At 45.2% G+C, this 25586-nt stretch overlaps 1 protein-coding gene across 3 annotated transcripts; it reads left to right on the forward strand.

Moving 5' to 3' along the window:
- Positions 1–356: 356 nt before the first annotated feature.
- Positions 357–24914, forward strand: STK36 (serine/threonine kinase 36; the record flags this gene model as incomplete). Of its 3 annotated transcripts, none has more annotated exons than XM_081095152.1 (26): positions 357–455; positions 1156–1296; positions 1406–1483; positions 2788–2918; positions 3158–3407; positions 5522–5615; positions 5891–6087; positions 6202–6377; positions 6793–6898; positions 8935–9078; positions 12270–12449; positions 13597–13694; positions 14370–14475; positions 15925–16075; positions 16264–16391; positions 16880–16984; positions 17521–17619; positions 17706–17794; positions 18054–18117; positions 18288–18398; positions 20415–20489; positions 20904–21084; positions 21309–21456; positions 21678–21825; positions 22360–23106; positions 24168–24914. In XM_081095152.1, 26 exons carry the CDS (start codon positions 372–374, stop codon positions 24309–24311), a joined length of 3975 nt encoding a protein of 1324 aa, XP_080951278.1. In that variant the 3' UTR covers positions 24312–24914. The 3 variants fall into 3 exon arrangements, with proteins under 3 accessions (XP_080951278.1, XP_080951276.1, XP_080951277.1); XM_081095150.1 differs by having other exon boundaries at positions 5891–6060; XM_081095151.1 differs by having other exon boundaries at positions 372–455; positions 5891–6060; positions 13600–13694.
- Between the last annotated feature and the right edge of the window lie 672 nt (positions 24915–25586).

Consider the following 25586-nt stretch of genomic DNA (forward strand, 5'->3'; position numbering starts at 1 on the left):
GAGGAGGTTGGCGGTGGCAAGAACTTGGGGGAGGCTGAAAGGGGTGGGGCTGGTGGAGGAGGCTGGTGGAGGGGGAAAGGAGACGGGATGGGTGGGCGCGAGGTTGGGTTGGGGACCCGAGGAGTCTGAAAAGGCGGGAGAACTACAAGAGGCGCTCTGTTTGTTTTAAGATTTCATCTTTCCAATCACTCCACTCTACCATGGGTTTGAGGCCTGGATTATTATGAAAAAGAGGAAAAAGCGAGGTGGCTAACATGAACCTTCCTTCCATGTGCCAACCAGGCTTCCCAGATGTGTGGAACTGCGTGGAGCGGGAGCTCTTCGCTACCATCTCTGCTTTCTCTCTTCTGAGGAACCCCGAAGCCTCTGCCATGGAAAAGTACCACGTGTTGGAGATGATTGGAGAAGGCTCTTTTGGGCGGGTGTACAAGGGTCGGAGGAAATACAGTGCTCAGGTGGTGAAAAAAGAGGGGTATCTCTTGGTTGGGATGCCACACCCCCAACTCCAGTGGAAAATGGGGCCAGAAGGGAAGCATTCATACCGACCTGTATTCCTAGGACACTGACTCCTTCGTGCCTAGGGAGTGTGAGCTCTGAAATTGGATACTTGGGTTCAGATCCTCACCCTGCCACTTTCTAGCCTTAGAACTGGACGAGTTCCGTAACCGCTGTCTGTCTCCGTTTCCTCATCTATGGAGGAACACAGTATAGTATCTGATTGATGGGTTTTGAGAATTAAATGTAATGTTACATTGGATGACTTAGTACAGTGCCTGGCACCTCATAGACAACAAATAAATAAGTATTATCGCTACTATTAATCCTGATCATCCTATGCAGGAAGAAATAAACCACCTGAACTCTATTCTTCTTCTCCATTTTTTCCCTCTAAATTCTTTAAATCTTGAGTTTTTTTTACTTTGACTAGAACACCTGTCCCAGAATCCACCAAAGGGTTCTGTCTGGCAGAGACACTTTCCTCCCAGGGCAAGGGGAAGGAAAGGCTGGGTAAGGGCACAGTACCATGGGGAGAGTGGAGTGGGAGACCAGCAGCTGCCATGACAATTGCTCAATCTAAAGTCTCACTTCTGGAGTTCTCAGGCTAAAGTTTCAGTGGTGTGCTTAGGCCTTGACTCTTCATCTTACCTCTGATAGGTGGTGGCCCTGAAGTTCATTCCAAAGTTGGGACGCTCAGAGAAAGAGCTGAGGAATCTGCAACGAGAGATTGAAATCATGCGGGGCCTGCGGCATCCCAACATTGTGCACATGCTCGACAGTTTTGAGACTGATAAAGAGGTGTATTTTGGCTCGGGGTCGCCTCTCCCCAAGAAGAAGCGTCCCAGGAACTTCCCAACCTTAATGCATAATTCTGAAGCCATCAGTGTCTTTTGCCTTTGCCTTTCAGGTAGTGGTAGTGACAGACTATGCTGAGGGAGAGCTCTTTCAGATCCTGGAAGATGATGGAAAACTTCCTGAAGACCAGGTATGTTTCCAGGCTCAAACTTCTCCCTACCCCTGACTCTCTTCAGGTTAAGGACTGGCAGGGAAAGCTGAGGGCACTGAGAGTCTGCATTTTGAAAATTCCTGAGAAAAATGTAAGAATCAGTGTATGTAGAGAACATGTGGTATGGCAATGAAGTATATCAACCGTGAAGCCAAAAATCTTTGAATACAAAGGTTGGCTCTGCCACTTCCTAGCTGGATCCTCTTGGCTAAGTTATTTGAACCTCTTTGTGCTCAGTTTCTTCTTTCTGTTTAATTAATTGATGGATTGATTTTAGAAGGAAAGAGGAGGGTAGAGGGGGAGAGAGAGAGAGAAACATTGATCGGTTGCCTCCTGCATGCACCCTAACTGGGGATATAACTCCCAACATAGGTTTGTGCCTATAACCTTTCGGTGTATGGGACAGTGTTTCAACCAGCTGAGCCACACCAGCCAGGGCTGTTTCTTCTTTTTAAAATGGAAATAATAATGTCTATGTCATAAAGCTACTGTGGGGATTAATGAGTTAATTCATGTAAAATGGTTAAAGAGTTCCTGAAACACAATATTCATTGTAGTTAGCTATTATTAGTGTTGGGTGCCATTAGGGAAGAAGGGCTAGTGGGGTGGTACCAGAGAGGGCAGGAAGGTATGAGGGTTATGGTTAAGGCAAGATTCACCACCAAGTCATAGTGGTTCATAGTGGGATTTGGTTGAACACATTTTCCAGCCACACTTATTCTAGGGGTTTTCCTATACTCTAGCAAGTAGGCCCTCCTCAGGACTTTCTGTTGCAGCATTATATTTTCTTACAAGCACTCATCATCATTGGTAATTCATCATCTTATTCCTTTTGTCTGTCTTATTTCTTTGATTACTTCTTTTTAAAAAGGGATTTTGCCTTAATAACAACTAATGCATATCGAATGCTTATTAAATGCCAGGCACCATTCTGAGCATTACATTACTTTACATGCTTTAACTCAATTGATCCTCATAATAATCCTATGAGGTAGAGGGTTTGATTATTGTCATCTTAATGATGAAAAATCTGAGAGGCATAACATAATTTGTCTATGGTCGTGCAGCTAGTGAGACTCAATAAATTTTCTTTGAAAGAATGAATGAACAAGTCAATGAATGAATAGGGGAGCAAGAACTATAGAAGGTACTGTGTGAAGCTCAAAGAAAGGGAAGAGATGGTCACATCAGCTGTAGTATCAGGGAGGAGTGTTTGGCCTCCTGATCAGGCTCCTTCCTCTGACCTATCTATCCTTTCTTCCTCCCACTTGGCTGATCCCTAGGTTCAAGCCATTGCTGCCCAGTTGGTGTCGGCCCTGTATTATCTGCATTCCCACCGTATCCTTCACCGAGACATGAAGCCTCAGAACATCCTTCTTGCCAAGGATGGTGGCATCAAGCTCTGTGACTTTGGGTGAGGAGCCTGACCTTCCGTCTCTACTTCCAGTTCTGCAGGGAGTCCTAGGCCATTTGCTTGGTGTACATGGGCCTCGTTTTAGAACCTGAGCTGCAGACTGGGACTCCTGCTGGGTCTTTTGGAAGGTGCTCTCTCTGTTTGGGTTTGGGATATCTCACACAATGAGAGGGAGTAGTGACCAGGTCTAGTTTTATTGACTGTCTGCTCTCTTTACATTTCCATTCCATCACCTGCAGATTTGCCCGGGCTATGAGCACCAACACAATGGTGCTAACATCCATCAAAGGCACACCACTCTATATGTCCCCAGAACTGGTGGAAGAGCGACCGTACGACCACACTGCAGACCTCTGGTCTGTGGGCTGCATACTTTATGAGCTGGCTGTAGGCACACCTCCCTTCTATACCACAAGCATCTTTCAACTGGTCAACCTCATTCTCAAGGACCCTGTGCGCTGGCCCCCAACCATTAGTCCTTGCTTCAAGGTAATGAATATAGAGAGGGAGATTACTTTTGCATTAGAAACCTGTCTCCCCCTGCCTCTGTTCCCTTTTTCAAAATCCTTTTCCAGAGTGGGGAAGGACTTTGCAGTTACTGAATTAATACAGGAGCTGGGCCAACCTGTCTTGCTTTTGTACTGTAGGGACTTATTCTGGGAGGGTATGTCATACTTGGGAATAGCAGCCCTCCTTGGGCCAGGCTATCTTTTGTCACAATGGAAAGGGGATTTTTAAGAAACCAGAGATAGATACTGGTCCTTTTACATACCCTCTATTCCACTTATTTTCTATCAGATGATATCTAGCTTTGCAAACAGTTTTCAGTCCTCTTCTGAAAGAAGGAATCTTTAGCGGTCCAAATGGCCAGAGCTAGTGGGGCTATCTTGGTGATTAGGGGAAAACGAGAAAGGTGGTTCCTGCTCCTTGCAGTTAAGTCTCAGTAGACTGGAGGAAGGAGGTATGGAGAGGGGGAGGAAAAGAGTGGACCCTTTTTACTTCTTATCTAGCTAGGGCAGTGTTCGGCAAACTCATTAGTCAACAGAGCCAAATATCAACAGTACAGTGATTGAAATTTCTTTTGAGAGCCAAATTTTTAAAACTGAAACTATATAGGTAGGTACATTGTTATTAACTTAATTAGGGTACTCCTAAGGCTTAGGAAGAGCCACACCCAAGGGGCCAAAGAGCTGCATGTGGCTCTCGAGCCGCAGTTTGCTAACCACTGAGCTAGGGTAAGATTTGGACTTTCAGTGGAATTTAAATGCAGCTTTTTCCCAGAGTGAAATCTCATATAAGTTTTCTTCATTTTATCTAAGATGAAAGGGGACAGGTTTTCCCCTAAACTACTCAGTTTGGGGAGGCCCAAGTAATTATCAAAAAGAATCTAGCCTGGCAAGTGTGGCTCAATGCTTGAGCAGCGGCCCATGAACCAGGAGGTCACAGTTCAATTCCCAGTCAGGGCACATGCACAGGTAGCAGGCTCAATCCCCGGTGGGGGGCATTAGGAGGCAGCCAGTCCATGTTTCTCTCTCATTGATGTTTCTTTCTCTCTATCCCTCTCTCTTCCTCTCTCTAAAATAAAAAAATATATATATAAAGAGAATCTAAACAAAGGAAACTTAAGTGGGTGAGATACATGGGATATATTTATTCTCCCTTGGGGCAGATATGCAGTTATCTCCAGCCAGAGCCATGGCATACTAATTACCTTGTTTTATTTATTTATTTATTTATTTTTTATTTTTTTAAATATATTTTATTGATTTTTTTACAGAGAGGAAGGGAGAGAGATAGAGAGTTAGAAACATCGATGAGAGAGAAACATCGATCAGCTGCCTCCTGCACATCTCCTACTGGGGATGTGCCCGCAACCCAGGTACATGCCCTTGACCGGAATCGAACCTGGGACCTTTCAGTCCGCAGGCCGACGCTCTATCCACTAAGCCAAACTGGTTTTGGCCTAATTACCTTGTTTTAGAACAGTGGTCATAATCTAGTACTTTATATTCCTGTTTCAGGCCCAATTGAGGATTTCCCCAAGGATACCTCATAATGATGTACCCTTTTTAGAGACAGTCTTCCTACCCCTCATCATCTGAAGTCTTGCTGAGAGATTTCTGGTTCTGAGTGCTCCCAAACACATCTTTACACAATGACTCGTGTGTGTGTGTGTGTGTGTGTGTGTGTGTGCTTTCAACCATAAATGCATCTGTTTCTGACAAATTGCAGTCAAAGGGAAGGCAAAGTGAGCAGTTTGGGACTCTGTTGTATGTTTGCTTTCTGAAGATAATCATGCAGGTGACATCTCTGTCTTCTAGTTTTTTTCTCACTTCGTCACAAAGCTGGTGACATTGAGATTTCTGTTTTTCTGGGGTTCTAGAATGCCCATGGACAGGGATTGGGGTACCCCAGGAGACGAGGCAGTGGGTTCTATGATTTCTTCCAGGGAAATGAGGCCTAAGGATAGGGCTACAGAGGGTGTGATCAAGAGCAGCTGGTCTGGTCTAAGATTAGACTCTGGAGTCTTGGTTTGCAGGCTCTGATTAGTTAGGGGCAGCCTATATGGAAGGAAAGGCTGATGGGGGACTTTCTCTCCACAGAACTTCCTGCAGGGACTGCTCACCAAAGACCCCCGGCAGCGCCTGTCCTGGCCAGACCTTCTACATCACCCCTTTATTGCTGGCCTTGTCACCAGTGAGTCATTAGGGTTCCCAGGGCTATTGTACTTCCCTAGTGTTCTCCCCAATTTACCCACCTTCCCCCAGCATCTGGATCCAAAATATATTCCTTACCCCACCACCTTGAACCTTCTTCCTAGCCTTTTGCCTAACCTTTGCCACCTCCCTTACAACCCTCTTCCATTTTTGTCACTTTATCAAGTGGTCTGGAGACACTGAAATTGTCTCTGGCCAAGTGGACATGGTGGAGCTCTAGTATGATCATGTCTTCCTCCTCTTCCCTCCCTGCAGTAATAACTGAACCAGAAGGTCCAGATTTGGGCACCCCATTAACCAGTCGTCTACCCCCAGAACTTCAGGTCCTCAAGGACCAACAGGCACATCAACTGGCCCCCAAGGGCAATCGATCTCGCATCTTGCGTCAAGCCCGTAAGCTCATGGCTGAGGAGGCCAAGCAGAAGGTGTGTGGGAGTGTGGGACATATGCAGGTTAGTGACTCGGGTTGCTGGAGAAGGAGAATGGCTTTCTAGGGTTGGGAAAGGACCACAAATAGGATTTGTACTGGCCTATGGCACCCAGTGTCTCCTGCCCACTTCCCACAGAAACACCAGAATACAGGACCTACCCTGGAACAGGAAGACAGGACCATCAAGGTGGTTACTGGCACGACCCCTGTGTCCCCTCCTCAGGAACCAGGCCTCTTGGCTGGGATCATGGCCTCAGAAATGAAGAGCAGCTGGGCTGAGCGGGGGGCTGGAGAAGCCACCCCTGCACCTCGGTGAGGAGGGTTGAGCCAGGATTTATGGGGACAGGGCCCTAGGAGTGTGAGTCCTGGGTTCTTGAATTCTAATTCCAGATACATTCCTAATTTGTCAGGAAACATAGGAACTTTCCTTTCTCTATGGCTCAGTTGTACATTAACTGTAAGGGCAAGAATTATCTTAGTACAAAAGGGAAGATTGAGTTGGGAGCAGCAGGTGAAAACTGCCAAGGTATAAGGAAGTGGGAGGGCAGTCAAGGATGTGTGTGTAATTAGTGGTCAACTTATCCTGTCCTGGCCATATTGTAGAAGGTCTCCTCTATTCAATCCTACATGGCCTTCATTCCTATCCTGGGCTTAGAGGGAGGGGCAAGTTAAGAAACTCCAAGCCTCAAAGGTCTGTAGTTCATTCTACTTCTGCTTCCTCTGGCAGGGAAAACTGGATCACTGAGGATAGTGAACGAGCATTCCCAGAGCTGAGGCCAGAGCATTCACAGGCCGGCCAGCAGAGCACTGGTGCAGTAGACCTAGAAAATGAGGTGAGCCTGGGGGCTCTTCTTGGCCTTGTCACTGCCATGGGATGTTGGGTCTGGGTGTTTGTTTTTCTAGAACAGTGATTCCCAATGCTCCAAGTATGAGCTCTCATGTGTTAAAAACTGCTTTGTTATTATTAACTTAATAGGTTTTAGTTGCACAGTTATCTGAATGTGTAATTATAAAAAATTGGAATACATAGGTAAAAATGCAAGTCCCTCTTAAGCCTCATCTAGGTCCCAGAGGTATCTTCTGCTATCAGTTTCATCTGTCTCCTTCCAAACTTTCTGTACATTTATATATATGCACATCTATATATATATAAAAGCCTAAGTGACCCCTTATGACCAGACAACCGCCCAGTCACTATGACGCACACTGACCACCAGGGGGAAGATGCTTAATGCAGGAGCTGCCCCCTAGTGGTCAGTGTGCTCTCACAGCCAACTTCCTGTGGTCCCTCTGCCCGCCCCCGCCCCCCCCCTCCCCCGGCCCCTGGCCTGCTGACCCAGACTGTGCGAGACAGCCCCTATCAGTCCAATTGTGGGCCAGGCCAAGGGACCCCACCTGTGCATGAATTCATGCACCGAGCTTCTAGTATAGAAATATATAGTTTGGCTGTTTTTACATTACTGAGTAATTAGTGAGTAATTAGTAATATATATTGCTTTGCATCATGCCATATTATTTGTTTTAGAGATCATTCTACATCTGAACATGTAGTTCTACTCAATCTTTTGTGTTTTTTTTAGGGTTTTCGCTTTTTATTTTGAAATAATTTCAAACTTAAAATTCTGAGAATACCACAAAGAATTACTATATGTTCTTATTTTTTTAATCCTCACCTGAGGATATGTTTTTATTGATTTTAGAGAGAGGGGAAGAGAAAAGGAGAGAGGAACATCAATGTGAGAGAGAAATATCAACTGGTTGCCTCCCATATGTGCCCTGACTGGGGATCAAATGCATAACCTTTTTGGTGTATGAGATGATGCTCCAAACACCTGAGCCACTGGCCAGGGCAAATTCCTATATGCTCTTTACCCAGATTCACTAATTGTTAAACTTTTGCCAATTTGCTTTATGATTCTCTCTTTCCATATATATGAACGTATCAACTTTCTGAATCATTTTAGGATAAGTTGCCCTGACTGGGAATTGAACCCGCAACCTTTTTGGTGTACAGGATGATGCTCCATCTACCTGAGTCCCTTGACCAGGACTCCAGTAATGTTCTTTATAGCAAAAATTTTTTTCCTGATGCGTGATCCAATCCATTGTTACGAACTATATTTAGGTGTTTTGTCTCTTTAGTCTCCTTTAATCTGGAACAGTTCCTAGTCGTTTTTTTGCCTTTCATGACTGGCAATTTTGAGGTACACAGGCCAGTTATTTTACAGAATATTGCTCAAATTGATTAGATTCAAATTATGCGTTGTTGGTAGGAAGACTACATAAGTGATGCATCCTCAGTACAACAGTTTTCTTTTTTTAAAATATATTTTTATAGATTTCAGAAAGGAAGGGAGAGATAGAAACATCAGTGATGAGAGGGAATCATTGATCAGCTGCCTTTTGCATGCCCCACACTGGGGATCGAGCCAGCAACCCGGGCATGTGCCTTGATTAGAAATCAAACCGTGACCTTCTGGTTCATAGGTCACTGCTCAACTACTGAGCCACGTTGCCAAGCAACAGTTTTCTTAATAACTTCTTAATGTTTCCTAATATGGATGTGCCATTCTTTAGTATTCCCTTACTGACTGGCTGTGTGACATTTCCAATTTTTTTTTTGTATTATAAGTCATGCGACCATGGACATCTTCCTAGGTATCTCTTTATGCACACATGTCAGTGTTCTTGAGACTTTCAAGACCCCTCACAAACGGTCAGCTATACCCTTTTAAACTGGTAGCTGGAAAAATCGTCTGTGCTAAAGGAGTTACTGACTTCTTGCAGTTACTTGTGATCCCCCAGATTGGGAGCCACTACCCTCAGCCTTACAACTCCTCCTGTCCTCTGTCTCTCCCCTATGCCTCAGGAGCCAGACAGTGATGATGAGTGGCAACACCTGCTAGAGACCACCGAGCCTGTGCCCATCCAGCTGAAGACCCCTCTCACCCTGCTGTGCAATCCAGACTTTTGCCAGCGCATCCAGAGTCAGCTACATGAGGCTGGAGGGCAGGTGATGGGCAGAAGGGTATTGTGGAGGGGATTGGGACTGTTTTCACAGATGAGACATTAAAAAACATTGGCTGGCATAAGGAAGTTTGTCCCTTTCCAATTCTTTTTCAGTCCACCTGCTTAATTCAAGGAGATTTGCTAACCTGCTTTAGTAACACAAAAAGAGCAAGCCTCAGGTTTCTCTTTCTGAAGAGAAAAGCATCCATCTAGAGCAGGAATCAGCAAACTTTCTGATGGTAAAGATTTTAGGCATTGTAGGCCTTGAGGCAAAATGGAGGACATTGTGTAAGGACTTCTACAATGAGCAAAACCACATTTACAAAATTTTTATTGACAAAATGAAAAATATAGCTATAACAATTACGTGTACAATATTTTCTAATACAGGTATGCTAACAAGAAGAATGAGATTCTTTTTTAGGGAGTAACATTTTGCTTAATTGGTTTTCATAGTTAGCGTTCCTTCATACAAAGCCTTTCCTTGTGTCTCTGAAACACAGTGATCTTCCTTCCTGGGAACTCATCTTTTCTGCTTTCTCTTTAAAGCCTTTAAATGATTTTCAGTAAATGTATTAAGATGTGAAACCATCGCTATAATCCAGGTTTATTTTACTTATTTTTCCTCCCCTGAGATGATATGTTTATTAATTTTAGAGCGAGAGGGAGAGAAACATTAATGTGAGAGCAAAACATCGATCTGTTGCCTCCCTTATATACCCCGACATAGGATTGAACCCTCAACTTAGGTATGTACCTTAACAGGGAATTGAACCCACAACTTTTTGGTGTATGGGATGATGCTCTAACCAACTGAACTACCTGGCCAGAGCTTTTTTTTTTTCCTACTATAATCTAGTATTAGAACATTTTCCTCTCCCCAATAAGATCCTCATACTCATTTACAGGTAATCATCATTCCTACCCTCAGTCTCAGGCAACCATTAATTTACTTTCTGTCTCATAGATTTGCCTTTTCTGGACAATTTATATAAATGGAATAATATGGTATATACAATGTTTATGTTTGGCTCTTTAGCATAATGTTTTTGAGGTTCATTCATGCTGTAGCATGTATCTATACTTCATTCCTTTTCATTGCTGATTAGTATTCCATTACATGGACATATATTATATTTTATCCACTCACCGGTTGATGGACATTGAAGTTGTTTTCACTTTTTGGCTTTTATAAATAATGCTGATATGAACAGTCACATGGAAATCTTTGTGGCCATATCATTTCTCTTGGGTGGATACGAATGAATGGAATTGCTGGATCACATGGTAAATTTATGTTTAACATTTTAAGAAACCGCTGAATTATTTTCCAAAGTGACTACACCATTTTGCATTCTCACAGCAATGAATGAGGGTCCCCATTTTCTCACATCCTTGCTAACATGTATTATTGTCTGTCTGTCTTTTGATTATAGCCATTCTTGTATGAAATAGTATAGCATTTCTAATTTTTGATTTTAAGCATATTTTCATGTGCTTATAAGCCATTTGTGAAATTTCAATTTTTTTTGCTCATTTTTAAATTTGGTTGTTTGTCTTCTTATTGAGTTGTAAGAGTTCTTTGTATATTCTGAATACAAGACCTTTTTCAGATATGTGATTTGCAAATATTTTCTCCCAGTCTATGCTTTATCTTTTTATTCTTATGAGTGACTTAAAGCACAGGAGTTTTAAATTTGAGGAAGACCAATTACCATATTTTTCCTTTGTAGATTATGCTTTTGGTGTTGAATTAAGAAATACTTTCCAAACTCAAAATCTTGAAGACTTTTCTTCTCTGTTTTTTCCAAAAGTTTTCTAGTTTTATCTCTGACCCATTTTGAGTTAAATTTTGTATGAGATGTGAGGTGTACATTGCGAGGGATCTAAGTTTATTTTTTGAATGTGGGTATACAATTGTCCCAGCACCATTTGTTGAAAAGACTCGTCTTTCTCCAGTGAATTGCCTTGGCACCTTGCATCTCTCTTTTGGCCCTTACATGTTGTGCTGGATAACTTTTTGGTAGGGAAGCAGGTTGAAAGCTCTGCCTCCAGAGTAAGACTTCCTAAGTTGGAATTCCACCTGAACTCTTGAGCTGTGTGATTATTGACTACTTCCTTAACCTACCTAGAAGCTTCAGTCTCCTTATCTATAACTGCATTTGTATTTACTTCATAGGGTTATTATAAAGATTAAGTAAGCAAATAAGTGAAAAGACTTAGAGCAGTGAATAGCAGACTGTAAAGCACTTGATGTGTTATTCTTCTTTCAAGAAGAATCTTTAAAGAATAACCATTTAAAAGTAGAATAATGCCCTGACCAATGTTGCTCAGTAGGTTGGAGCATTGTCCTGTGCACTGAAGGGTTGTAGGTTCAATTCCTGGTCTGGGCACCTACCTGGATTGCAAGTTTGATTTCTGGTCAGGGAGTGTATGGGAGGCAACTGATTGATGTTCCTCTCTCTAAATCAATAAAAACATATCCTTGCCCTGGTGGGTGTGGCTCAGTGGTTGAGCATCAACCTATGAACCAGGAGGTCAGGGTTTGATTACTGGTGGGGCACATGCCTGGATTGCTGGCTTGATCCCCAATAGGGGGCATGCAGGAAGCAGCTGAGCAATGATTCTCATCATTGATGTTCTCTCTCCTTTCCTCTTTCTGAAATCAATGGAAACATTAAAAAAACACATATCTTTGGGTGATGATAATATATATATTATTGTCCTTAGCTTGCAGGCTTTATAAAAATAAGTTTATTTAGTCTGTGGGTTGTAGTTTGTCAACCCCTGGTCTAGAGTTGAATATGTTTTGTGACCATTGTTTTTAATTTTCAGAAGTGTATTTGAGTGAGTGTGTGTGTGTGTGTGTGTGTGTGTGTGTGTTTTGTTTTGTCTTTAAAATGAAGGGCTGGAGAAGGGAGGGAACAAATAGGAATTGCATTGGGTCTGACACACAGATTCTGAGGGACAGTCCCCTCCCCCTTGGTCACTGCTATTATAAGTTAGATGACCGAGTATCTATACTCCTCTTCCCTGGTACAGTTTCCCTATTTCTCTCTTTTCTGGGCTTTAGACTCACAGAGAAAGGAATGAGAACATCTGGTATGATTTGCCAACTCCTTAGGGACACTTGCTATATACAATTCTTCTTTTACCTCTGGTAATATTGATTACTTCTTCTCTCACATCACCCAGATCCTGAAAGACATGCTGGAGGGTGCGTCCTGTATCCTCCCTGCACTCCGGGTCCTGAGCTATCTTCTGACCAGCTGCAGTGACTCTGTTCCCTTGTATGTCTTCTGCCGCGAGGCAGGGCTCCCTGGGCTGCTGCTCAGGCTACTCAGACACAGCCAGGAGAGCCACAGTATTCAGCAGGTAAGCTCTATGCAGGGAGCCTCTAAAGCAGTGGTTCTCAACTTTCTAGCCCTTTAAATACAGTTCCTCATGTTGTGACCCAACCATAAAATTATTTTCATTGCTACTTCATAACTGTAATGTTGCTACTGTTATGAATCGTAATGTAAATATCTGATATGCAGGATGGTCTTAGGCGACCCCTGTGAAAGGGTCGTTCGACGACCAAGGGGGTTGCGACCCACAGGTTGAGAACCGCTGCTCTAAAGACTTCCAGGAGTTTCTTGTTAGATTTCTCTTCTTCAAACGGCCATCTCTATTTGGCCCAATTGGTTTTTATTTTCCTTCCTTCTCTTTCAAGTTAGTAGAGCATGAATTGCAAACTCTAATGCCTTCAGAGACCAGGCAAATATTATCAGTCAGTAAAGTCGACTGTGTCAGACTATGCGAATAGTGGGTAATAGATAAACTGGAGATCTCATGTCCAGTCTAATGATATAGCCTATCCTCAGCTCCAGCCCAGTGTTTCCAGACCTTTTAGTTTTCCAAGAGAAGCTAGAAATCCAGATTTTTATGCATAATTTCCCAATATTTAGAGCACTGTGCTTTAAGATGTTAAATTCTTGGCTTTCTTAACCCCATTTTACAGAGCAGGGTACTGAAATTCGGAAAGTAACTGACTCATATACAGGCTCTAACTTGTAAATGGTCCTGGAGATGATAGTGGAAGAGCTAGGCTTGAGACTCAATGTTTTTGGGGCAAACCTCTACTTCTCGTGCTGTGTCCTGCCACAGCTAAGCTGAGAGAACAGAAAAAAGAGATGTTTAATGGGATCTGGGCTCAGGCAGCTGGAAAGCTGCACTCTGCTGATGAGTATTGATCTTGAGTGTTTTAAAGAAGTTGAAAAAAGAATTTGAGCTATTTTGAAAAACTTAACATTCTAAACTCCAAAATGCTGTTCAGGCCAAACAAGGCACATTTTCAGACTATTTACAGCCCATTAACTGCCACTGGTTTCTTCTAGATCCTGTCTCTGTCCAAACACTCTCTTCTTCCTGCCCCTTTTTGTCTGGTTAACCTGCCTGGATATCTGATACCTTTCTTTACTGCTTTTTCTATTTGTCCCCATCCCCTACATTGCCCTCACTCTGTTTTCGTCCTTGGCAGCAGTGTTGGTATGGGACCTTCTTACGGGACCTGATGGCCGTGATTCAGGCCTACTTTGCCTGCACCTTTAACCTGGAGAGGAGCCAGACAGGTGACAGGTGGGATAAGACACAGTTTTGTTCTGTTGGCCAGTTTGGTTTCAATTTCTCTCCCTATTCTTATTTCTCCTTTAGGAAAAGGCTAAGTAAGGAAGAAGCCGTGATTTGTGACAGGTTTAGGGATCAGCTGACTGCCCCCTCAAAGTCCAGCTAATTAATTCTCTTACAGACCCTGAGATACCTCCAACTTTGCCCCAAGACTTTTGGGTTTTAAGGGTCAGCAGTCACTATACACTGAATGAAAGGATCAAGATGTGAATAACCTAGAGCAGTGGTCGGCAAACTCATTAGTCAACAGAGCCAAATATCAACAGTACAACGGTTGAAATTTCTTTTGAGAGCCAAATTTTTTAAACTTAAACTATATAGGTAGGTACATTGTTATTAACTTAATTAGGGTACTCCTAAGGCTTAGGAAGAGCCACACTCAAGGGGCCAAAGAGCTGCATGTGGCTCGCGAGCCACAGTTTGCCGACCACGGATAGAGCAATGGCAAAGAGAAAGGCTTGGAGGTTGTATATGTGAAACTGTGTGTGTGCTGAGCAGGGGAGAGAAGGGAGCATTATGATGTATTCCTTTACTGAGCTACTCCTACTTGCCCAGAACTGACCCATTCACCATGTCTAGGCTTTTAGTAGAAAGATGAGAAGAAACCATGGGCTCATTTCCCCCCAGCCTACAGGTATTTCAAGAAGCTGCCAACCTCTTTCTGGACCTGTTGGGGAAACTTCTGGCCCAACCAGATGACTCCAAGCAGACTTTACAGAGGGATAGCCTTATGGTAATCTGTTCCCACTTCCAGATTTCTGTCTCTTCTGTCTTTCTCGGTGTTTCTTCCATCCCCTTTCTTATGACTAGATAGGGTTAGATCAAGCAATACATCAAATATTTGTTAAATGCTGATTATGTGCAATATACAGTTTGAGTAAGAGAAAGTTCCTGTCCTCAAGGGACCATGGGTAGTCTAGTGGGGGAGATACCAAGTTGTAAAGGACAATAGTGTGAAAAGTACACTAGAACTTTGTGTAAGACACAGAAGCACCACTGAAGAAGATTAACGCTACTTGGCGGGTCATAGAAGAAATCCTGGAGGAGGAAAAAGCCTCTGCAGGGATTTGGAGAGTACACAGAAGTTTGCCAGGTAGATGAGGCAGGAAAGTAGAGAGGATATTCCAGGCAGAAAGAGCAACGTATATAAAGGCCCAGAGGCACTAAGCAGTGTGCCTATTTCAGGGAACCACAGATTGAAATATTTGTTCTTGAGGAGACTTGCACATGAGTTAGTATTCCCAACCTTATTTGTCTTATGGACTAGTAAACTATATGGATATGGGTTCTCTCCCCTGGACTCAGGAGTGAGGGACAGGGGAATGGAAGATTGAGAAAATCTCAGAGAAGATAATTAGGAACATTTTCAAGGAAATAAACAATTGCCTGGTCGTGCAAACTGGTAATTGGGAACACATATTTGGGCTACTTTCCTGCCTCTAGCTAGCAGTCCATTCAATTTCTAGTAGTCTGAGAGTCTATTTTAACATTCCTCACCCTTTCAAGTCAGGAAGCTTTTAATATCTAATGTAAATTTTGGCCAGCTGTGACTCACTCTTAGCACTTCTCATATGTCATTGTGCAGTGAGTAGCATGGAGAGTTTGGAATAGATACCCCACCTCCTGAAATTCTGAGAGGGCTGGTTTGGGAGGGACCCAGGAATCCCCAGCAATTTTTATACTCATGGTCACATTGATACTTTGAGAAACATCATCTAGGGAGCAGCTGATCCGAGAAAAGAACAACTGACACCTAATATTCCTGTCCTTGAAATGTGAAGACATTGCCAAGGCCAGTTTGGCTCAGCGGATAGAGCGTCGGCCTGCGGACTGAAGGGTCCCAGGTTCGATTCCAGTCAGGGGCATGTACCTGGGTTGCAGGCACTTCCCCAGTGGGGGATGTGCAGGAGGCAGCTGATCGATGTTTCTCTCTCATCGATGTTTCTAGCTCTCTATCTCTCTCCCTTCCTCTCTGTAAAAAAAATCAATAAAATATATTTAAAAAAGAAATGTGAAGACAGTTATAATGCATCTTCTGTATGAAGAATACTTAAAATTAGATAGCTAGTCCCCCTAGGTTTTCCTCCTCCTCTCTCAGGTTCTCTGGGGAGTCTTGCTCCCTACTCTAAGCCTAGTCAATTTTCTGATGTCCTAATAGTAACCCTGCCCTTATCTCCCTTAGTGCTTCACTGTTCTGTGTGAAGCCATGGATGGGAATAGCTGTACCATCTCCAAAGCCTTTTACTCCAGTCTGCTGACTACACAGCGGGCCGTGGTGGACGGGCTCCTTCATGGCTTGACAGTCCCACAGCTCCCTTTCCACACACCCCCAGGTAACCAGTGTGGGAAGGGGAGGTTCTCTGGACATACTCATTGAATAGGTCCAACTCTGCTCTTTCTACTGCCATCACTGGACACAGTGCCTGGCATTTAGTGAGTGCCCAAGAAATAACTGAAAGAATGAAGCGGCAACTGAGAAAAACAACTAGACCCACCTTGCATTATTTGCCTTTCTCCATAGGAGCCCCTCAAGTGAGCCAGCCTCTGAGGGAACAGAGTGAGGATCTGCCTGGAGCCATTTCCTCTGCGCTGGCGGCCATATGCGTTGTTCCTCTCGGGCTGCCTGGCTGCTGGGAGGCCAAGGAACAGGTTTGAGCTGCAGTTTTTTGTTCCTCTCCCTCCTATTGCCAGAGTGGGGAAGGCTGGTTCCAGCTTCTTAGAAAGGCAGAAAAAATAAGCCTTTATGCCCCCTCTTAATCTGTAGTTCCAGAAACACATGATCCTACCACTTGTAGGACATGATGTAGCTAAAATCCCAGAGGCCTTGATTAGAGAACTCAGTGACAAACTGCCCATGTGGTAGGGTAGCTGACCTGAAGCTGCCAGTGATACTTCCGCAGGGCTCAGGATTCAGATTTTCTGCTCCCTTTTGGCTGGCAACACTACTCTGTACCTGGGGCTAACCAAGACCCTGCCTTTCGTTCTCCATTGGCCATGAAGGCTTGGAATGGAATGGGGTCTGAGGTTCCTGGTGAACCTAGGGAAGAGTGACTAGCAAGGGTTTGAGAGTCCTGATTAGTTGGATATAGGATTGGAATAATGAGAATAGGATTGAGTCTTCAGGAATGTCCCTATAGATCTCTCGGCATTTGGCAAATCAGCTAACTGAAGACAACAACCAACTGAGGCCATCTCTCATCTGTGGTCTGCAGCATCCCAACCTGTGCCTACACCTTCTTAAGGTACTGCCTGCCTGTAACTCTGGGCACTTCAGGTCTCTTTTTAACCCCCAGGACTGAGGGAGAGACCCCTTGCAGGACCCCTTTTTGCTTTTAAGTCTTTTCAACTGAGACGGTCCCACTGTTAGTCCTCACCAGAACTGAGAAGTATCCCTATCTACTATCTTACAGCAGTGGTTCTCAACCTTCTGGCCCTTTAAACACCGTTCCTCCTGTTGTGACCCAACCATAAAATTATTTTCGTTGCTACTTCATAACTGTAATGTTGCTACTGTTATGAATCGTAATGTACATATCTGATATGCAGGATGGTCTTAGGTGACCCCTGTGAAAGGGTCGTTCGACTGCCAAAGGGGTCGCGACCCACAGGTTGAGAACCGCTGTCTTACATCAAGAGGCAGAGTGGCCCAAGTTTCTCTCATTTCCTCAGGTGTGGGTGCCAGATCTGTTGAGAGGCTAGCCTGCTTTTAGCTGAGCCTTCTAGCCTAGGAGCCCAGGTGCTGCTCTGCTCACTGAGAGACTCCTCCACACGCCCTTAGGTTCTCTACTCCTGCTGCCACGTTAGTGAACGCCTGTGCCGTCGTTTAGGGCAAGAGCCCCTGGCCTTGAAGTCATTGTTGATGTTGGTCCAGGGCAAGGTAGGCCAGCAACACAGGTGGGCATTTCATGGTGGCCCCACCATCTCAACCAGAGGTTGCTCTGATACCTTAAGTTTCCTTTGTAGATAAAGGTAGTGGATTGGGAAGAGTCTACTGAAGTGACACTCTACCTCCTCTCCCTTCTTGTCCTTCGGCTCCAAGATCTGCCTTCTGGGTGAGTCATAAAGTAGGATCTGTCCACTGAAATTTTCTACCTACAGAACTCACGCTGGCATAGAACAACCTATCCTTAGGAGAGATTGCGATAGAGAGTGAAGGTTTCTGTACAAAGAATAGACCTGGATTCCCACCAGCTTTGTGACTTGGAGTTGAACATGCAGCCTAGGTGGAGAGTGCCTTCCAAGAAAGAGGGAAGGCCAATCACCGGCCTCCTTTCACACGGCTGCATCCCTTGCTATATCTCTTTATTCCAGAATGGAGAAGCTAGGCAGTGAGACTGCTACTCTCTTTACCCATTCACACATCGTCTCTCTTGTGGTGAGTTTTCAACCTTTATCTTTTTCCCCTATCATCCAACCTTTTGGGGAGTAGGGGAGTCATTGTCCCCTTTGCAGCTGCTTATGCAGTGTTCTTCTGGTCTAGGACAGAGACCTAAGTCCTCTCTGTGTGTGCTGAATACCATTTCTTCTCCTCCTTTAACTCTCCAGAGTGCAGCGGCGTGTTTACTGGGACAGCTTGGACAGCAAGGGGTGACCTTTGACCTCCAGCCTGTGGAGTGGATCCCTGCAGCCACTCACGCCCTGTGTGCCCCTGCTGAGGTGAGGTCTGCTGGAAATGCATAGGCATGTTTTCTCTGAGTCCAACAAGGACTGGAATTAGGGAGAAAAGACGGAAATGCCAGCCAGTCTAGAGTAAACTAAAAAGTGATAAAGGAATCAAGGAATCTTTCCTCCCCTCTGCCTCCAGATAAGTAACCCCTCTGCGCCCAGACTGGTCAGGGCTTTAGAGACCTGCTGTTAACACTCTAGACCAGGGGTCCTCAAACTACGGCCCGCGGGCCACATGCAAATACAAATATTGTATTTGTTCCCATTTTGCTTTTTTACTTCAAAATAAGGTATGTGCAGTGTGCATAGGAATTTGTTCATAGTTGGTTTTTTTTTTTGGTTTTTTAAAAATATATTTTATTGATTTTTTACAGAGAGGAAGGGAGAGAGAGAGAGATAGTTAGAAACATGGATGAGAGAGAAACATCCATCAGCTGCCTCCTGCACATCTCCCACTGGGGATATGCCCGCAACCCAGGTACATGCCCTTGACCGGAATCAAACCTGGGACCCTTCAGTCCGCAAGCTGACGCTCTATCCACTGAGCCAAACCGGTTTCGGCATAGTTGTTTTTTTTTTAAACTATAGTCCGGCCCTCCAACTGTCTGAGGGACAGTGAACTGGCCCCCTGTTTAAAAAGTTTGAGGACCCCTGCTCTAGACTTCTAAAGAGGGACTTCGACACTTGCCTCTAAAGCAGTGGTTCTCAACCTTCCTAATGCCGCGACCCTTTAATACAGTTCCTCATGTTGTGGTGACCCCCAACCATAAAATTACTTTCATTGCTACTTCATACTGTAATTTTGCTACTGTTATGAATTGCAATGTAAATATCTGATTGCAGGATGTATTTTCATTGTTACAAATTGAACATAATTAAAGCATAGTGATTAATCACAAAAACAATATGTAATTATATATGTGTTTTCCGATGGTCTTAGGCGACCCCTGTGAAAGGGTCGTTCGACCCCCAAAGGGGTCGCGACCCACAGGTTGAGAACTGCTGCTCTAAAGGTTCTCTTCTAGGCTCTTTTCCAGTTCATTTTCTTCACTGCCACTAGAGTGAGCTTTCAATAAAGGAAAATTTGGTCATTTGTTTAACCAGTAATTACTTAACACATAAATAGGTATTGAGTACCAGACACTATTCTAGGTTCTGAGAATATGGCCGTGAATAAAAGAGACAAAAATCTGTTTTGCCCATGTGGAGGTTGTGTGATTCCTCAGTGACTTCCCACTGCTTCTGGGATAAAGCCCAAATTCTTTAGCAGGCTACTGAGAGCCCATCTGTTACCTCTAGGCTCTGTAATCCTGCTAGACCAAAAGAGTTACCATTTCCAAAATTCACTTTGGTCTTCCGTGACTGCCTTTGTATGTGCTGTGACTTCCACTTGGAATGTTCTCCCTACCTCCACTTTCTTTTATCTGTCTTTTAAATGTTTAATCCCATCAGTTTCCTATCTCCTGGAGGCAGAGTTAGGTACTCTTTTTTTTTTTTTTTTTTTAATATATATTTTTACTGATTTCAGAGAGGAAGGGAGAGAGACAAAAGCATCAATGATGAGAGAGAATCATTGATCGCTGCCTCCTGCACGCCCCCCACTGGGGATCGAGTCCGCAACCCAGGCATGTGCCCTTGACCGGAATCAGACCTGGGACCCTTCAGTCCACAGGCCGATGCTCCATCCATTGAGCCAAACTAGCCAGGGCAGAGTTAGGTACTCTTAGCTGTGAACTTCCACCTCCACCCTAGCCTCTTGTTTAGGAAGTATCTTCCTAAACTATAATTGTTTCCACGTCTGCTTACCCTGCCAGACTGTGTGTCTTTAGGACAGAGGTAGTCATTGACCAAATAGGCAGGAACCAAGACTCCTCTAAGTTCATAAGAGCTCTCCACAGAACACCAGGCTGAGGAAGAGCTCTTTCTGCCTGACCAGGAGTTGGTGCACAGGCTGTGAGGCCACCTTATGCCTCTCAGATCTGCATTCTTCCTGCCTCTCTCCTACAGGTCCGGTTGACTCCACCTGATGGCTGTGGGTTCTACGACGGCCTACTCATCCTTCTGTTGCAGCTCCTCACCCAGGTACAGCTACAGCTTAGGGCAATTGGAAAGGAAGGAGAGAGAAACTGGGTGTTTCAGAGAGCAGCTGGACATTAGGAATGAAGCAATCCACAAACTACTATGCTTGTATGCTTGTGATGGCTTTAGAAGGGGCCCACCTGCCTTCAGTATGGACCCTTTAAAGGGAACTACTCAAATGCATCCCTTAGGAGTCAGTGGGGAGAAAAGAGTAATTTCCTGGTTTCCAGAAGATGTACACATGATTAAAATGTGGTAAGAAAGGGAACTAAGATAACAGGGAAATCCTAGCAGGGAAAACAAAAGGGATTGTTTCTGGGACTTCCTATCCTCGTAGGTAAAAGACTGGAGTGGAAAAAAGGCATTTGACTCCTGATTTTGACCTCCCCACCCATCTATTTTCAATTTTGTCTCCAGGAGGGGAAAGCTAACCTGATAAGGGACATGGTTAGCTCAGAAATGTGGACCGTTCTGTGGCACCGCTTCTCCATGGCTCTGAGGCTCTCCAAGGAGGTATCTACACAGGAAGAGGAGCTAACGCTGTCCAGTCCACATAGCTCAAGCTCAGAGCCAGACTGGACACTGATCTCACCCCAAGGTAGCTTTTCGTCTGCATGGCCTCCTTTATCGGACCAGTGTATTGATCCCTCTTCAAGAGGAGTAGCCTAGAACTAGAGTAGTCATGGAGATTGCTGCTGCTGCTGCTGCTGCTGCCTGGGATGGGAAGGGACTGAATAGATGGTAGCTCTGGGAGACATGGGGAAGCAGGAGTATCTGGGCTTCTTGTCTGCTTCACTGGTTCTTCATTCTTGGTATTTCCAGGTGTGGCAGCCATGCTGAGCCTGGCTGTGGCCACCTTTACCCAGGAGCCCCAGTTATGCCTGAGCCACCTGTCTCAGCATGGAAGTATCCTCATGTCCACCTTGAAGCATCTGCTTTCCCCCAGCTTCCTACAGCAGCTGGGCCAGGCGTGAGTTTGAGCTAGAGGAGGGAGACCCGAAGAGCCAGAATCTGCAGTGGGGGGTGAGGAGGGGAAGGCAAGAGAGAAATAGCTGACAGCTTGAGCTATGAGGCAAGAAATGGTATGCTGAGATTGGGCAAGGAGAGCTGGACTAGGAAATTTGAGAAGGGGGAGATAATAAAGGGTGACTGAGCAAGGCCGAGTAAATCCTTCCACACTCACCTCCTTAGGCCTCACGGGTCTGAGTTTCTCCCCGTCGTGGTGCTCTCTGTCTGCCAGCTCCTCTGCTTCCCCTTTGCCCTGGATGTGGATGCTGACCTCCTTGGGGGTATCTTGGCTAACCTAACAGACTCAGCAGTCACGGCCCACCTGCTGCAGGTACTTTGGAGGCATGAAGGTGGGAGAGGAAGATAGCCAGCGACCTTGTACACTCTAATTCACTTCCAACAGCTCCAGGGCTCTCCTTGGCCCCTGTAAGAGTGGAGCATCTGGTTTGATGTAAGAGTTGGAGTGGAGAAAGCATTCAGGCCTGAACAGAGGTGTGTGGTTGGAGCTGGGGCTGGTAACTGCATCAGTCCCTTATCTGAATTCCGTTGGAGCTTGGTGGGGAGAACATCCCAGTCTAGGTGCTGGAGACTCAGCTCCTGAGCCAGGAATTGCTGGCAGTTCTTGGCATTAAACAGTGGGCCCTTGACAAGCAGAGCAAGGACTGAACTAGGAGAGGACTTATTCTCTTGGAGTCCACATTGTGTCTCCCATGGAGCACCGTGGGTCATCGCTCTCAGCTCTCTGTAGTGTTTCTCACCATAGCTTGGCTTTTCTCCCATATTTTGGGCTCCTAGCTATCAAGCTACAGTGTACTCTCCCTCTCTCTGAACTACTCTTGCTGCTCCCCTCCCCACCTTCTCCTAGGTCTGCTGTCATCATCTCCTGTTGCCACAAGTGGAGCTGCCCATCAGTCTCCTCACACACCTGGCCCTCAGGGATCCCACCTCTCTCAACCAGTTTGTGAACACAGTGGCTGCCTCCCCTGGAACCATCATCTCATTCCTCTCAGTTGCCCTTCTAGGTGACCAGCCGCTGCTGACCTCTGACCTTCTCTCTCTGTTGGCCCACACAGCCCGGGTTCTGCCTCCCAGTCACTTGTCCTTTATCCAAGAACTCCTTGCTGGCTCCGATGAATCCTATAGGCCCCTGCGTAGCCTCTTGGGTCACCCAGAGAATTGTGTGCGGGCCCGCATTTATGGGCTCCTGGGACATTTGCTCCAACACAGCATGGCCCTGCGTGGGGCACTGCAGAGCCAGGCTGGACTGCTCAGCCTTCTGCTGCTGGGGCTTGGAGACAAGGACCCTGCTGTGCGGCGCAGTGCCAGCTTTGCTGTGGGCAATGCAGCCTATCAAGCCGGTCCCCTGGGACCTGCCCTGGCAGCTGCGGTACCCTGTATGACCCAGCTGCTTGGAGATCCTCAGGCTGGTATCCGGCGCCATGCTGTGTCAGCTCTGGGCAACTTGGGATCTGAGGGGTTGGGAGAAGAGCTGTTACAGTGTCAAGTACCCCAACGGCTGCTAGAGATGGCGTGTGGAGACCCCCAGCCACATGTGAAGGAGGCCGCCCTCATTGCCCTTCGGAGCCTCAGCCAGGAGCCCTGTATCCATCAGGTACACTCCAGGGGACTTAGGAACCACAACAATGGGGTTGTATTTCACAACAGTTTCTTGAGGTAGTCTTTAAGGAATTGGAACATCCAGAAATCCAACTCTGTCCCTCTTTGGGAGTAGGACACTCAGGAGCAGTGGCTTGGAAATGAGTTTTCCATCTACCATCTCTCAACACAGAGAAGGGAAGGGACCCGGAAGAGGGCTCCATTGGGCTGAGAAATGCCTGGGATCTCAGGACCACTGTTTCTCTTTTCTAGAGGCTACCTGAGAGGGAGGTGAGGGAAGATTGGAAATGTTGAGGTCCAGGGTGGTTTTAACACTTGCCATGTTAAAGGCACCATGCTAAGCATTTTACCTGTAATACCTGGTTTAAGCTTTTATATTCCTCCTTTTGCAGGCTATGAAACTGAGGCACAAAGAATTTAATAACTTGTCCAAATTAAAAGCTAGTATATAGGGTTAAACTTTTGAAGTCAAGAGTCTGAGTCCAGAACCTATACTCTTAACCACTGCTTTATTCTGTCTTTTTGCTCAATTTTCAGTATATAAATAGCCCAATGAAGTCACACATCTACCTATGAAAGGCTAAATCTCCAAGTTATAATAGCTCAGTATACTAGCATCGGGTGGTTCATGCAGAACAGAAATTTGACAGGATAGTGGTGATACATGTTATAGGATTTTCTCGCAATCCAAGTGGGGACATAATAAAAAGGATTCTTGGTGGTAATGAGGTTAAAAACCACTGGTCCAGATCCACAGCTGGGAATCACTGGTTTACTATCACTGCTGCATTCATTTCCTCTTCCTGGGGACAAGTGCTTGGATCCCTTAGTGCCTTGATTTCATGGTCTATAACCAAAGAGAGTGGAAATAGACCTCTGATGAAGTTTCTGCTTCCAAGGTTTGTCTTTTATCACACAGTTTATTTTGAGTCCCCAAGAGCTCTTTTTTTTCTTTTCTTTTTTTTTTTTTTTTTTTCCTTTTCTGGAGTAGGAATTGCTAGTCCAGATGAGAGTCCTCTGCATGTCCTGTTCTGTCATCTGCTCTTTCTCCCACAGGTGCTGGTGTCCCTGGGTGCCAGTGAGAAATTAGCCTTGCTCTCTCTGGGGAATCAGTTACTGCCGCACAGCAGTCCCAGGCCTGCCTCTGCCAAACACTGCATGAAACTCATTCATCTCCTGAGACCAGCCCACAGCACGTGATCCCAGATTCCTGGGGTCCAGCCTCCAAGCTTCGCTGTCCTACTATTGCCAACTCTTCCTTTTTCTACTATACAAGCCACCAACTCAACTGAAAGCTAAGGAGATTTAAAAAGAGAGAAGCTGCCAACTCACCTGATTTGAGAATGAGAAACTAGAAGGGATTTATGTATAAGCTGCCCTCCTCCCCCAATTCAGGATGATTTTAGCCAGTAAACTTCATTGCTGTTGATGCCAGAGAAGGACCCTTCCTTCTCTACATCCAGGGGTCTTTTCTCCAATACTGTGCCTTGAACCCCAGGAACATGCTTCCCGGACCTCCTGCCTAAGAGATCTCTTCCTTTCTGGAGCTCCTATAATCTCCCCAGCAGGTTCTGGATTTAGGCGCACTGGCCCAAGGATTGATGAAGACAGCCTGTCTCAGCTCCAGGCTCTGGGTATAAATGTCACCAGTTGTGGAGGGTAGCCCACATTCCCATCTGTGGGAGGGGATGGGGAGTGTATCCTTTTTTTTTGTAATCTATTTGTAAACTCTTGTAATAAAAGGTGTGCCTCACCCTACTTTGAGCTGTCAGAGTAAGGGGTAGGGAGGTTCAACTCCTCTTTAGCTTCTGTGTGGTGCTGGAAGCACTGGTGTCCTGTTCAGACACGATCCTGGGTTTGGGAGCTTATATCTTTTCCTGCCTTCAGCATCCCAAATGACCTACATGTGGACACCTACTTAATTCCAAGCCCCGGCCAGTGAAGCTGAAATAGGAAACGACAGGATGAACCAGAGAGGTAAATTGGATGGCTTTGAAATCTCAGGCTCAGTGGCTAGTGTTACTATCGGGTGGCGTTTTAGGGATAGGGAAGCCTCGCTGCTTTGGTAGGGTAGCTGTATAGAGACTGTGCAGTGTGCCAGAAAGGGGTATTTGGCAGACTCACTAGTTAGAATCATAAACCAGCTGGAAACATTCTGGAAAGCTTAAACATCGACTCATTGGATAGCCTACAGCAAGCTTCCCAGGGCCCTCATTTCTCCATCCATAAAATGGAAGAGTACTTTTTGTCCTTCCTTAAATTCCGGTTGTTTTAGAAATGAAAGATGTTCCCTTATTTTTACAAGGAATTTTATTTAGTTCTCATCTTTATTGCCCACTCATTGTCTATGTTTCTATTTTAGCAAATGTTTTGACATTTTCCCATAATTTCCTCCTATTCAGCATATATTTCCTGAGTCCCGTATTCCAGAAGCTTCTAATTACTGGAGATAAAGCAGTGCCTGTCTGAAACAGA

The sequence above is a fragment of the Myotis nattereri genome (genome assembly GCF_964212035.1).
Source record: "Myotis nattereri genome assembly, chromosome: 7".
Classification (NCBI taxonomy): domain Eukaryota; kingdom Metazoa; phylum Chordata; class Mammalia; order Chiroptera; family Vespertilionidae; genus Myotis; species Myotis nattereri.